At 43.9% G+C, this 12337-nt stretch overlaps 1 protein-coding gene across 1 annotated transcript; it reads left to right on the top strand.

Moving 5' to 3' along the window:
- The first annotated feature begins 2903 nt into the window (after positions 1–2903).
- GPX6 (glutathione peroxidase 6) lies at positions 2904–11741 on the top strand. The gene is given in 5 exon segments (XM_029242807.1): positions 2904–2990; positions 4818–4971; positions 9598–9715; positions 10659–10758; positions 11535–11741. Coding segments are annotated over 5 exon segments (666 nt in total).
- The last annotated feature ends 596 nt before the right edge of the window (positions 11742–12337 follow it).

Here is a 12337-nt window from a genome sequence, read left to right as displayed (position 1 = left end):
AGGAGAAAAAGAAACAAATTTTAATTTGTGTGCATGGAGGTCTTATAGAAATGGGTCCCCAGAAGTGGTCAAAGCAGGCAGCTTTTATACTTTCTAGACAAAGACCAATAAATATGTGAGGACTTGACAAGACAAAGAAACTTAGGCTTTGGGTGCTTAATTAGTGAAAAATCTAAACAGAGTTTGGGCTTGGGGTAGTAAATTGAAGAAGTAACAGGGTTTGTTTATACAGCTTCTCTGCCCAAATTCCCTTTCTCTGGTGATAAGCATGCCCTGATGCCTCCAGATGCAGGGAATGTACCTTTCACATGGGAGATTTATTTCCTGCTTTCAGGGAGACAGAGAGGAGGGTCAAACTGTCTCTCTTGCGTCAATCATTTCTTAAGTAACTAATTCAAAATAATCAACATGCCATTAAGGCATATAAATATATATATATTTTAAACAACAGCAGTTTATTTATTTATTTTTGGCTGCGTTGGGTCTTTGTTGCTGCGTGCGGGCTTTCTCTGGTTGCAGCGAGCAGGGGCCACTCTTCATTGTGGAGCGCAGCCTTCTCTTTGCGGTGGCTTCTCTGATTGCGGAGCGCGGACTCTAGGCGCCCGGGCTCTAGGCGCCCGGGCTGCAGTAGTTGTGGCATGTGGGCTCAGTAGTTGTAGCTCGCGGGCCCTAGAGCGCAGGCTCAGCAGTTGTGGCGCAGGGGTTTTGTTGCTCTGCGGCGTGTGGGATCTTCCCTGACCAGGGCTCGAACCCGTCTGCCCTGCACTGGCAGGCGGATTCTTAACCACTGCACCACCAGGAAAGTCTGCCATTAAGGCATATTTTGGGGTGGCCCGCCCTGGCCTCAACGGAAGTGAAGAGACAAACTAAGAGATGAAAGCAAAGCTCCTGGAAGGAGCTAATAGGGATGTGAACTATGGCTCCGGAGGAGGAGTGAAGGGGAATTGTAGCCCTGAAATACCTTCAGGGGGATCAGGGACATGAGATGTCTGCCCCTTTCCTCCTGCTCAGTGTGTGCTCTGTACCTTCACTTCTCATCACTGGAGGCCAGGACCCAGGGTGCTCAAAAACTTAGGAATATTGGAATAGGAACATGGGAAGTTGGGGTTTTAGACTATTTAACTTACTGATAAGGTCTATTCAGAAGTGTCTCCTCACCACTCAAGGGCTAGTTATTGCAAGACGAGCAAAAGTAAATCACCTCAGACATTGAAGATTTAGTCACAACAACTGATGATCCATGTGGAACCAGAGCAAGGGTTCTATGGTAAGAATCAGGAATTTGCTTTCACTTCACCATTACTAACCCGTGACCTTTGAGATGTCCCTTCTCTCTGTGGGCTTCAGTTTTCTGATGCATAAAGATGAACATGTGGATGATAAATAGACTTCCAGTTGCTCACATGTTTCAGGCCCTGGGCTGAGTTCTTTTCCATCCTCAAAGCAGCCCTAGGAGGTAGACACTATTATTACCCTGATTTTACAGATAAGAAAACTAAGGTACAGAGACATTAGCTTTTTCTGAGATAAGGAGCTAGTCAATACCCTTATCATGGGTATTGAACTCAATGGTCGCTATAGCTTCACAGTCTAAGGTTCAGCCATTTTTAAAAATGAGAACGGCAAGAGGCCAAGGAGCTTGGGAATGTGTGTAGGTCTGTGCCAAAAGAGGGACGCCTTCTGCATGACTGCTCTAAATGCCTTGAGGACCTGCTTGGCTGGATCAGATATCAGCCGTCAGGCTATAGATTATAGGCCTTTGAGAAGAAATCTGAGATAACAGAAAGCTTATCTTCCAACAGAGTTCATGAGAATTCAACCCCATCCAGACTTAAGTTTCAGGAGCAGAGAAAGGCTTTTGTGCAAACCTGGAAGAGGCAGGGCGGATGGAGGGGACTGGATGTCAAGGGGCTTAGAACTGAAAAGGAAGAAGTTATCACTTCAATAAACAAGGGAGTTTAGTAAAGCTGAGCTGGCAGTGAAAAGCCGGAAGGGAGCAGATGGGAGGGAGGAGGGGTGGGAGAAACAACTCTGACTCTTCACCCATTCAAATACTTTGCAACAACTTTCAGATTGTTACCTTATTAGGACCTCACAGTAAATAGTTTTATGGAGTAAGTGGGGTAGGGATGAGTACAATAATTTACAGAGAATGAAGCTTAGTCGAGCCCAAGGCAGTTCCCTAATGCACAGTTTAGATCTTTCTCCTGGGTAACTTCCCCCTGTGAATGTGTATCCATCATCTGTGTTACTCCTGCATTAACAAGCCCTTCTCCAGGGGACAGATCTCAGGGCAAAGGGTCTGAGACATGCAGGTCCCCACATCTGGACTTCATAATTAGAAAATACAGTGTGCTGTTGACTAAGTGATGAAAGTCTGAGGGGACAGTACAAAGGATTAATAGTCATCTGGACGATGCTTCTCAAACTTTAGCTTGTGTGTAAATTACATGAGGATCTTAATTTTTAAAAGCAGGTTCTGATTCAGTGGTGGTGGCTTTACTTCCTGGATGCAGAGCCAGCACCTAGGAACTGCCTGGAGAAGGTAAAGACAGTACTTCAAGTTCCAAAGAGGGAAGCCTCCGCCTTCATCTGCCAGAGCACGGGGCGCCAGAACACCAGCGGGTGGCCTGACCCGGAGGCACTGGGTGCTCTGAGCCTTCAGGGCTTGCAGGAGTGGGCGGAGGAGTGAGGGGGAGGGGGAGGGGAGGGGGAGGGGAAGGTTGGAGAGAGGGAAGAAGAAAGGGGAGGGAGAGCGGGGTGGCAGGGAAGGGGGGGTTGCCCATGTGCTAATGCTGCTCTGCGATTGGAGAGCGCATCTTCAAACTGGCCCCTGCCAGGGGCTCAAAAGGAGCCGAGATCCCTGGGGACCTGAGGCTCGCCTACAACTCCTAGTTCCAGCCATGATCCCGCAGTTCTGGGCCTAGTGTCTTTTCTCACTGTTCCTGGTCGGCTTCGCTCAGCCGACCCCGAAGCAGCAACAGATGAAGGTGAGTGTCCCGCAGGGAATTTAGTCAATTTAATGATGACTAAATTGGCCGCCAAGGATGCAAGGAGTTCTCCCTTCTCCCCCTCTACGAAGGACGAGATCCATCTTCCCAGCCCTTCCAAACTGATATCTGCCACTGCCACTGCTGTCCTGTGAGGCAGAGGCTCTCCTAAACTCTCTGTACGTGGATCGTCTCCCCTGAGTCTGGTGGGTCACTGGGCCGAAAGTGGGCCAAGGATGCAGGCTGCTCTCGCTGCGTTCCTCTTTGCCACTCCCCCTGGTGGCCGCTTGATACCCCAGAGCCCGTCCCCTCCACTCTGGTCTGGAACCTCAGGCACTATTGCGGGTCCGGGAAAGAGGACATGACGTAGCAACTGGATTAGAGGGAAGCTGAACTGGTTGCTCTTGGGGAGGGTGAAACCTCGGGGCAGGTGGAAAAGAAGTTGGTGCTGAAATGTGCCCTAAAGAGTTTTAGGGTTGGGAGAGGGTTTTTTTTGTGTTTTTTTTCTTTTTCAGGGAATAATAAAACACAAAAGGCCCAGAGAGTTGCTGGCCAATTTTAATTTCAGGGGAGGTGATGTGGCATCCTGGAAACAAAGCTTGGATCACAGGGTGATATCCATGTGTGAAACAGACAGCTGGAAGCTGTTGAGCCCAGAGCTAAGGCAGCATGAAGACAAGGAAAATGGAGGCACACAAATGACAGCTCACAGGATGATTTCCACTTTTTTAAAAAAAAATTGTACTAGAAAGAAAGGCAAATGCTAGAAACTCTTCAGCAGAGAGCTGAGGTAGCATGAACGCAAAAGAGAATGCAGGCACATAGATGACAACCCTTTCTTGGTGGCTTTCTTAGGCTAATACTCTCAAATATTTGGATTAATGTCTGTGCACAGATGTGTATGGATGTATGGAACACAGGGAACGTGCCTGCCCTACGTCAGCCTCCTTCTCTCCAAGGATAGTGAAGGGGAAGCTATGCCTGGTATCCTAGTGACAGAACTAATAGGCTTAGAAAATGATAAAAGAGTTTTCTGCCCCACTCTCCCCACAGGAGCTGACCCACAAGCAATTCCTTCACTGCATGGGGCAGACATTTACGTACATAGAATTTTAGAGTAATTGAAACTCACTTAAATTACTCTAAAATTCTATGCCTTTTCTCCACATCTCCAGGAGTCCCTCTCCTCAGATAACAGCATTTTAGCTTTTTGCTCCAGGTCCTGTTCGCTCTTTCCCTTGGCATGCTTGTGCGTAGGAAGTCCCTTCCCTTTGCTTCCTGTTTCACATAGAGATAAGAAGAAAGGGGTGTTGAGGATGAATTCTGTAGGTACCAGTGAGCTCCCACCAACAAAACTCTGGAAAGTGCCTTCAGTGGGATCCAGAGGAGGAACAAGTTATTTGCTGGGCTCTGGGGGAAGGAAATTACAATGTAAGACTATATAGATGAGAAATTTATGTAAAACATATTTCTGTTATGAGAAACTCTACCAAAATCTGTTAAGAATACTTGAGAAGGGGTGGGATGACTGGAATGTGGTGTTAGGCTGTGGAGGAGACTGCAGGTAAATTGTAGATCGGAGAATGGAGGGAAATTGTGTTCATATTCCAGGAATGGGAAGAGGATTATAAAGTGCTTGTCCCACCGTTAAAAAAAAAAAGATTGTAAGTTAGAAGATATAAGTTCTACCTGTGGCATTAGCCATAACTAAAAATATCACTTTGAAAATTCTCTTCAGTTCTTAGAGTTTAAAAAAAGTCCACAGATATTGGGGATTATCGTTTGTCTTATCATTGCATCGTTATGGTTATTTGTGTCACATTCCAGATGGATTGCTATAAGGGGGTGACAGGCACCATCTATGAGTATGGAGCCCTCACCCTCAATGGCGAGGAGTATATCCAGTTCAAGCAGTATGCGGGCAAGCACGTCCTCTTTGTCAATGTGGCCACCTATTGAGGCTTGGCAGCTCAGTATCCTGGTAAGAATTCATGTTTCACCTCTCTTGGAACTAGCTTTGTCAGATGACCATATTCTAAGTCCAGAAGGTTTTGCTACTTTGTTATTAGGAGGAAGCAGGGGGATGCGGGGGGGATAGCTGATCATCATGTGACTCTATTCCCCTAAATCCTGCCACTGCTCTCAGGAGAATTACCTCCAGGTGTGAGAATGAAGATTCTCCCAGAGATTTAGTCAAAGACCACCAGGAACATATCTGTAGTTGAGTTTGTTGCTCGATGTTCTGAGGGAAAACATATACTGTAGACAACCATGGGGCTATCAGTAAGAAGATGTTAGAACAGACTTGAGGACTTGAGGATCGCGGCTTGTGTTAGGTGATTTGGGGGAAGCCAATGACTGGGTATCTTAATAAATCATATCTACAGAGTAGGAGGAATAAAGCAAGGGTAAAGAAACAGCAATCACTTAGATTGGTAAGAATAGGATGATGCTTGGTCATTTTTGTGATCTGGATAATGTTCATGTATTGTGTGGTTAAAATATGATTAAGGGGCTTCCCTGGTGGCGCAGTGGCTAAGAATCTGCCTGCTAATGCAGGGGACACGGGTTGGAGCCCTGGTCCGGGAAGATTCCACATGCTGTGGAGCATCTAAGCCCGTGTGCCACAACTACTGAGCCTGCGCTCTAGAGCCCATGAGCCACGACTATGGAGCCCACGTGCCTAGAGCCCGTGCTCTGCAACAAGAGAAACCACTACAATGAGAAGCCCGCACACCGCAACGAAGAGTAGCCTCAGCTCACCACAACTAGAGAAAGCCTGTGCGTAGCAACGAAAACCCAACGCAGCCAAAAAAGAAAAACAAAAAAACCCCAAACATGATTATGGAGTGGTTCTTGTTTTTGCCTTGATTCATCATGGTCACTTGTACGCTATTGATCTTCTGTGAAACTGTTTATGTTCAACTGGAGAACACCAAACCCTAGCTGTGACTCCCAGGCCAGAATCTAGCTCTCAGGGGCTGATTTTATCTGTCTCACTGGTGACTTCTGGTAACAGGAAAGACTATTGATCTTTGATATTTTGGAAAACACCGTTGGGTTCCGCAGGCACCTCCAAATGGCAGAGAAGAGGAAATGTAGTTTACTATCTACATAGTATTTAACTGGAGTGAGAGCTATTTGGGAAAATGCTTCATCTCTCCAAACTTGGCTCAACCTTTGGTGGCTGAGGTGGATTTTCCATTTTATTTGTGCACTCATGGGAAAGAGTTTGGAATTCCTGCTGATCCAGAAAAGGTTAAAGTTTTAGATGGATTATACTAGAGATAGATGCAGTTTTTGACATGCCAAGAACTTTATTTTCAGCTTTTTTTAAAAGTTCAAGATAAATTCGAAAGATAAATTATACCGGTGCCACCAAAAAATGGATCAAAATAATACATGAATGAATTTTAAGAAATTTTTTCACATACTGACATCAGTATCTAGTCAACTGATCAAAAATATAAAGTCCTATCAATTTGTCTTAATGGCGCTCCAATAATAAGAAATCCAACAATTTTCTCCTTTTTAAACACCACTTAAATTTAGGCATATTGCAATCTCACTTCTAAGATATATGGTTCACCAAATTTTTTAAAATTAATTTATTTATTTTGGCTGCACCAGGTCTTAGTTGCGGCACGCGGAATCTTTATTGCAGCATTTGGACCCTTAGTTGCAGCAGGTGGGCTCCTTAATTGTGGCATGCTTGCGGGATCTATTTCCCCGACCAGGGATCGAACGCGGGGCCCCCTGCAATGGAAGCACAGCATCTTATCCACTGGACTACCAGGGAAGTCCCAGTTCACCAAATTTTGATATTTGAAAATTAACATTCAGCAGTGCTACAGTTTGAATATTCGTGTCCCCCCACAATTCATATATTGAAACTAATGCCCAATGTGATGGCAATAGGAAGTGGGGCTTCTGGGAGGTGCTTAGGTCATGAGGGTAAAACCGTCACGAATGGGCTTAATGCTCTTACAAAAGATACCCTACAGGGCTCCCCAGTTCCTTCCACCATGTGAGGACACAGGAAGAAGTTGGTAGTCTGCACCCTGGAAGAGGGTCTTGTTCAGAACCCTACAGTACTGGCACCGTGATCTTGGACTTCCAAGTTCCAGAACTGTGAGAAATAAATTTCTCATTTATTTATTTACAAGCCACCCAGTCTGATATTTTGTTTTAGCAGCCTGAATGGACTAAGACAGTGGGGACTGCTTGATTCAGGCAAAAATTATATTAAAATACCCCCTCCACCAAAGCACAACAAAAACCAAATGATTCACATTTACCAAAAGAAGCTAAAGACCTTTTCAATTTAATGTTGAAATTGTGCGTAAAAAGATACTCTCAAATTACAGATTTTGAAAAGATCAAGACATTTAAAAGAATTTGGGAGTCACATTATATTTATTATTTTTATGTACAATCAACTCCAGGGAAAACCTGAAAAGCTAAAGACTACTTTTTTAATTTTTATAAAAATCTCAGGATCAAATTATAAGAGGCTAAACAACAGTTTAGTATCATTTAGCAAGTGGGGATTTTCCTCCCTTCAAAAAGTTAAGCTTGAAAAATATGGTAAGCTTAAAAAGTTGTGAGGTGTAAACAGAAGTTCCATGGAATGTAAATCTGCTTTTATATCTGTTTTAGTTTAAACTTATTGAATAGGTAATACAGTCACAAGATTCAAAATTTAAAAGGTACAAAAGGGCTTTACAGTGAAATCTTCCACAGTCCCTTCCCTTTGGGCAACGAGTGTTATCAGTTTGTGGTGTACATTTCCATAAATCTTTTTTTTTTTATATTTATTTTATTATTTATTTATTTATTTGGCTGTGCCAGGCCTTAGTTGCAGCAGGCAGCCTCCTTAGTTGAGACACGTGGGCTCCTTAGTTGCAGCATGTGAACTCTTAGTTGCAGCAGGCATGTGGGATCTAGTTCCCTGACCAGGGATCAAACCTGAGCCCCCCTACATTGGGAGCTCTGAGTCTTAACCACTGCACCACCAGGGAAGTCCCTGCATAAATCTTTAATGCATATGCAAGAAATCAGTTTCTCTGTCTCCTCTCTCTCTTTCTCTCTCTCTCTCTCTCTCTCACACACACACACAAATGATTCTGCACAGTGCATTTTAACATAATAAAATATCTTTGACATTATTCCGTGTCACCACATGATGAGTTTCCTTATTCATTTTAAGATATAGTTTTCCAGAGAATTACCTGGTGGTCCAGTGGTTAGGACTTTGTGCTTCCATTGCAGGGGGCACAGGTTCCATCCCTGGATGGGGAATTAAGATCCCACATTCCATGTGATGCAGCCAAAAAACGAACAAGACCAAAAAAAGAAAAAAAAAAAAGGATATAATTTTCCATTGTATTGCTGTGCTATAATTTATTAAACTAGTTCATGAGAATTATAAAGAGCATCTCATTCAAATTTTACTCCAAATGAACCAAAGTTTGCTAGGTATTTCCTCAACAGGAAGGAAATATTCTTTTTTTTTTTTTTTTTTGCTGCACGCGGGCATCTCACTGTTGTGGCCTCTCCCGTTGCAGAGCACAGGCTCTGGACGTACAGGCTCAGCGGCCATGGCTCACGGGCCCAGCCGCTCCTCGGCATGTGGGATCTTCCCGGACCAGGGCACGAACCCGTGTCCCCTGCATCGGCAGGCGGACTCTCAACCACTGCGCCACCAGGGAAGCTCAAGAAGGAAATATTCTTGATGGTTAAAGATAAAAGGGATAGTAACTGAATAAATATATAAAGAGAAGAAAGCACTTCCTTTTAAGAAGAGGTCCTTGGGGGAGATGCCAGCAGATAGAGCTGAGTCTGAATAGGACTGGCTGGTGCTGGTCATGGAATCAGTAAATCTGAACTGAGAATGGCTAAAGTTGGAAATAATGGTACAAGTCCAGACAGAGAGTTGGAAAGCCTCCTGGCAGTGGTAAAGAGCAGTTTGGAGTTTGTAGCCTAGAATCCCAGTGAGTGTTCCAGGGAAATGACATCAGTTATGTCACTGGAACTGACAAAAAGGTAGAGAATGCTTTGGAGCTAAGCTTAGCATCTCACTGATTCCCTCAACAACTCCCAGGTTAGAGCACCAAAGAGTGCTCCTGGGAAGGTGACTGGAGTGTCAGGTTGTGTCATCATGGGGCATAGTGAGAGGAAGGGGGTAGCATGTCCATTTTGTTTGCCTTTCCTTAAAACATTTTTGATCAATCAATCAATCCATCAACTAAGGAAGGCAATGGCATTTAAATCTGACTTCTCTTCAGAATCAAGCAGAACCCCCCCTCCCCCCAACACGCACACACAGAGTACTAACCAATCTGTGCTTTTAAAGGAGGGCTCCTATTGGATGATGAAGAGCCACTTATGGGAGCTATTGCACAAGAAAAATGGCAGCTATTGGGATGCGCTTCTGGAAACCTATGCTCTAGCTTTTTGCTCTGTTTCCTCAATTTCTGTAATCTTGAACCTTCCGCTTCATAGTCCTCAGCTTACTCATGTGAAAAGTGGATAAATCAGTGGTCTTTTACTGCTCAAGGTAGGGCTGCTGGCCGGGCTATCCATGCAGTTCACTCTCTACTTACAGAACTGAATGCACTACAGGAGGAGCTGAAGCCTTTTGGTGTAGTTGTGTTGGGCTTTCCCTGCAACCAATTTGGAAAACAAGAACCAGCAAAAAACTCAGAGATCCTTTTGGGGCTCAAGTAAGTGCCTGCTTGGGACCCTGCAAGACCCTGTCAGGATTTTCCTTCCACATTCTACCTAGAGGCTTCTTATTCTGGAGACTTCTGGGGTGACTGACAGATGAATGGGTTCAAGAACATCATTATGATGCTTTGAATTCAGTCTTGCCCTACTGGCAGTGCTCAGTACTCTCTACCTTTCAGTACTTTAATGGTAAGACTACGGGAAATCTAATGGAAAAGAAGCACAGGAAAAAGGAGAAGATACAGGAAATAGAAATGAATCAAGAATCCTAACCTTCCAATTTTCTTTTTTTAAAATTTTTATTGGAGCATAGTTGATTTAAAATGTTGTTTTAGTTGCTGCTGTACAGCAAAGTGAATCAGTTACACATATACATATATCCACTCTTTACATTCTTTTCCTATATAGGTCATTACAGAGTACTGAGTAGAGTTCCCTGTGCTCTACAGTAGCTCCTTATTACTTATCTATTTTATATATAGTAGTGTGTATATGTCAATCCCAATCCCACTATTTATCCCCCCCTCAGTTACCATGAGATTGCTTTCTACATCTGTGACTCTATTTCTGTTTTGTAAATAAGTTCATTTGTATAATTGTTTTCTAGATTCCACAGATAAGCAATATCATATGATATTTGTCCTTCTCTGTCTGACTTACTTCACTCAGTATGACAATCTCTAGGTCCATCCATTGCTGCAAATGGCATTGTTTCATTCTTTTTTATGGCTGAGTAATATTTTGCCTTCCAATTTTCTTGGAATTCTCCATTGGTTCCCTAAAGCCTGTGCATGAAGTTCTGATTCCCAAAGACCTCTTTCCTCACCTTCCCTGTCTACGGCCTCTCTTTCTTTACCTCTGATTTCCTGTTGTGGTGGCCATTATTATCCATCCTTTTCTTAATTTGGATCCTCTCAGGAACACTCTGGTTCATTGCAGGTATGTACGTCCAGGTGGTGGCTTTGTTCCCAACTTTCAGCTCTTTGAGAAAGGGGATATGAATGGAGAAAAAGAACAGGAGATCTTTAGCTTCCTGAAGGTAAGCAAACATAAACCTGGCAAGGATTGGTCAGGTAGGTAGAGATACCCTGAAAGTGTGGGGCTCAAGTCTAGGATTGAGTTTGGACTCCTTGGAAAGAAATGCTCAGTTCACGGATCATGGCAATATCTGTTGTGAGGCTTTAGCTTCAAGTAGAGGAAACATAACATATGATTGCTCTAACATAGACTGACCTTCCCTACAGGATGGTAATGATTCATTCATTCAACAATCATTTATAAAATCCCTGGTTGTGTGCAAGAACTGTGCTACACAATGAGTTAACAAATATTAATAGGGCATAATCTCTTCCCTGAAGGAATTCATATCTAATCAGAGAGACAAACATAGAAACAGATATGTAGAGTGTCATGTGGTAATTAACTTTAGAGTCACAGAGTGTTAGAACCACGTAAGCCCAGAATGGAAGGACCCCTTTTTTTCAGCTAAAGAAACTGAAGCTAAAGAAATGTTATGACTTACCAAAGAAAACAGAAGATAGTCTTTCATTGAAGCACCATGATATAATCATGGGAGTGAGGGAGAGACAGGGAAAGGAGGAAATTTTTCTATTTGCTATCATACCCTCTAGCTCTTGGTTGTTTGATTGTACTGGTAGTGATGTATTGAAATGTCTGTGGTTCGTTAAGAGCATGTCAAGTAGTTAATATACTGAGATATATAATGGTGAGTAGAATTTCTAGGGGTAGGGATAAGACTGGACCACACAGAAGCAGAAAAAAACCTGTCTTGCTGTTTCCATATCTCTGCTCCAGAACTCCTGCCCTCCAACCTCTGATTTTTTTGGCTCATCAAGCCAACTCTTCTGGGAGCCCATGAAGGTCCATGACATCCGCTGGAACTTTGAGAAGTTCCTGGTGGGGCCTGATGGAGTCCCTGTCATATGCTGGTTCCACCGGGCTTCCATCAACACAGTCAAGTCAGACATCCTGGAGTACATGAAGCGGTTCAAAAGCGAATAGGAAGGGCCAGACATCATCACAAGTTGCCTCCTACCTAAAGAACATGTTTAAGGACCCATCTTTGCTCCAGATTCCATCCTACCCAGCTTCCACATGACCAAAACATCCTGTACGGCCCAAATACCTGTGTGTGTGTGTGTGTGTGTGTGTGTGTGTGTGTGTGTAGATTAAGGGAAAGAAAACCTAACTCCCAACTGTCTGATCCCAAAGTATCAAGTTTATTCCACTCCATTCCAAAGGAGAATCATATTATAGGTAGATGGTTCGGACTACCCATGTCCCTAAAAAAGTAATCCCCAGCAGTTCTCACACCCTCCTTCCACATCCTGAAGGTTTAAAGAAAACAGAAACTGGCAGCAAGACTCTCAAGATCTCCTTAATAGCCTCTTCCCTCCTCCAAAACAGGCATGCAACGTTAAACTCTTCCTCTCCCTGGTTAGTTTTCCTTTAGTTCCCTGACACCTGTAGTTCTCTTGTAGGATCTGTGAAGGCAGAGTGAGAGCAGAAACCTCAACTCACATGAAAGGAGGGACATCTCCATGATGGTGGATCCCAAAGTTCCTGTGGGTCGGACCCTACCAGAAAGCTTCCTTGGT

The sequence above is a fragment of the Monodon monoceros genome, unplaced genomic scaffold, assembly GCF_005190385.1.
Source record: "Monodon monoceros isolate NGI ecotype Baffin Bay Population unplaced genomic scaffold, NGI_Narwhal_1 Super_Scaffold_3, whole genome shotgun sequence".
NCBI classification, from domain to species: domain Eukaryota; kingdom Metazoa; phylum Chordata; class Mammalia; order Artiodactyla; family Monodontidae; genus Monodon; species Monodon monoceros.
The sequence above is the reverse complement of the archived record's forward strand: the minus strand, read 5'-3'. Positions and strand labels throughout refer to the sequence as shown.